Source organism: Euphorbia lathyris, chromosome 6 (assembly GCF_963576675.1).
Source record: "Euphorbia lathyris chromosome 6, ddEupLath1.1, whole genome shotgun sequence".
NCBI lineage: Eukaryota > Viridiplantae > Streptophyta > Magnoliopsida > Malpighiales > Euphorbiaceae > Euphorbia > Euphorbia lathyris.
In genome coordinates this window covers 18,291,399-18,293,533 of record NC_088915.1, presented here as the reverse complement: position 1 = coordinate 18,293,533, position 2,135 = coordinate 18,291,399, and the positions used below count along the sequence as shown (strand labels likewise).

Here is a 2,135-nt window from a genome sequence, read left to right as displayed (position 1 = left end):
TTTTATCCTTATCTTGTACGTATCAAATTTTAGGATAAGATGTATTAAGATTTATTTTTAAATTTAATTAATTCCGATCCATAATACATACATTCTATCTAAAGTTAGATAGAAATAATATAATAAAACGAATCATTTTATCCTTATCTTGTACGTATCAAATTTTGGGATAAGATGTATTAAGACTTATTTTTAACAAAACCTGAAAGGACAGTTTTTTTTTTTCTTTTCTTTATGGTTATATGCATGTACTTTCTCAAACATAAAATGCAATTTTGAAAATGGCAAAAGCTTCTACTACAGAAGAAGCTAAAGAAACGATCATCGTAATGGCTACCACTGAGAATGAGATCTATGGAGTTAAAATTGAAAAGAATCCTCCTCAATCCAAGATCGATGAGCTTGGTATTACTGCCTGGCCCAAGTATGTTCTTCACTTTGCCGCTAATTTTTTTTCCCATTTCTGCTCTCTTTGAAGTTTGAACTATTTTATTTGAAGCTCTCTGCGCTTTCTCTTTTAGGTTATCTTCGATTTGTTCCTCTTTTTTTGTACGGTAACGATTGTGATCAGTATTCTTCATATTGATTAGTAGATTGTGTTCTTCTACGCTGTGTTGCCTGCATATATACTGTATTGAAATTGATTTGAAATTGATCCCTGGGCGTTTTGTTTTGAAATTGATTTAATAATCTCGAACTGATAGATTTCTTCAAAGTGGAAATTTTAAATTATTCTTTTTCTATGAAGAGAAACATGTTCTTTATTTTAACAAACAGCATCTACAACATTCAAAATTTAGCAAGTTGAATTTCAGCAAAAGGGGTTCATATTATTGTTGATTGGATTGTGAGAGATATAAAACTATTCTTGGTATGTACCATCCAAGTTCTGCAAGGTTCTTTTGACATAATACCAGAGTTCCCCTATGTTAAATTGGCTCACAGCTATGTTGTAAGGGCACTTCTCTTTAGTAGCATTTCGTGTCTGTGCCCATTTTTGTTTGAAGGCTACTTTATAGAGGTTATGTTTTAGAAATAATGTTTCCTTGTGTCCGTCTCCATGCAACATAGGCTCACATACATCTTGTTAACGCTTCTGTTTAGGTTTGACTAGTTCTTTAATGTGACTAAGAAATTGAAATGATATAGGAACATTATTGCCATAATCAAGTTAAGAGTGTCCTAGTTTTATTCGGGGCAAGGGCATATATCATTCATTTTACTTTGTAGCCTGGTGTTGATATGTTCTTTTTTTTCAGTTTTGTTATAACTACCCATACCTTCGTGTCATTATTTTGGTTAGATTGAATATCTCTGCTCTGCTGTAATAGAAATTTAAGAAACAAAGTTTACCAGACTTCATGAATCATATGGTTGCTTTTGATTCTGTACGAGTAAGATTGATTGTCTTGTCTAATTAGTTCTTCATTGTCTCTGATGTATGAGTTTATGTTTGCTATAAATAAAACCTAGAAGGAAAAACAGAAGAATCTGATCATGAGAATTTGTTAGACAATTTTTGAAACAGAAAAGAAAATGTAGGTTGCTTAATTTCCTTAATCTCAGTCATTGATAATGCTTGGTTGTGATGATACATAATTAAGGTAAGAAATGCCAGAATTCCTATAAAATCTAGTAAACAACATCAAAAAAGTAGGGTCACTTTCTTAAACAACATCAAGGGGTCATTGAGTTATCTAACAGTACAAAATGCATATGAATCACGTTTGTTAAGAAGTTTTCTGCTATATTCTGCTTCTAATAGTTAAATATGAATAGGTGGAGCTGTGAACCAAGCAAATTTCCATGGACATTCAGAACAAAAGAGACAATGTACCTATTGGAGGGCAAAGTAAAAGTTAATGTTGATGGATATGAAGGATCTTTTGAAATTGGTGCTGGTGATTTGGTTGTATTCCCTAAAGGAATGAATATTACCTGGGATGTTCTTGAATCTGTGAGCAAGCACTATCATTTGGAAGAATGATATGCATAATCCTTACATCTGATCTGCTTAAAAACTCAGTCGTATGTATCATGTAGTATAGGAAATGAAATGCTCTAACTTCTGAACTTATCTGAATTTGCTTGGTATCTATCTATCTATCTATCTATCTATGTTTTAACAAGTTGAA

At 31.9% G+C, this 2,135-nt stretch overlaps 1 protein-coding gene across 1 annotated transcript; it reads left to right on the top strand.

Annotated features, from left to right (window-relative positions):
• The first annotated feature begins 212 nt into the window (after nt 1–212).
• LOC136232954 (uncharacterized) lies at nt 213–2,135 on the top strand. Its single transcript, XM_066022444.1, has 2 exons — nt 213–424; nt 1,780–2,135. Exons 1-2 carry the CDS (start codon nt 282–284, stop codon nt 1,985–1,987), a joined length of 351 nt encoding a protein of 116 aa, XP_065878516.1. The 5' UTR covers nt 213–281; the 3' UTR covers nt 1,988–2,135.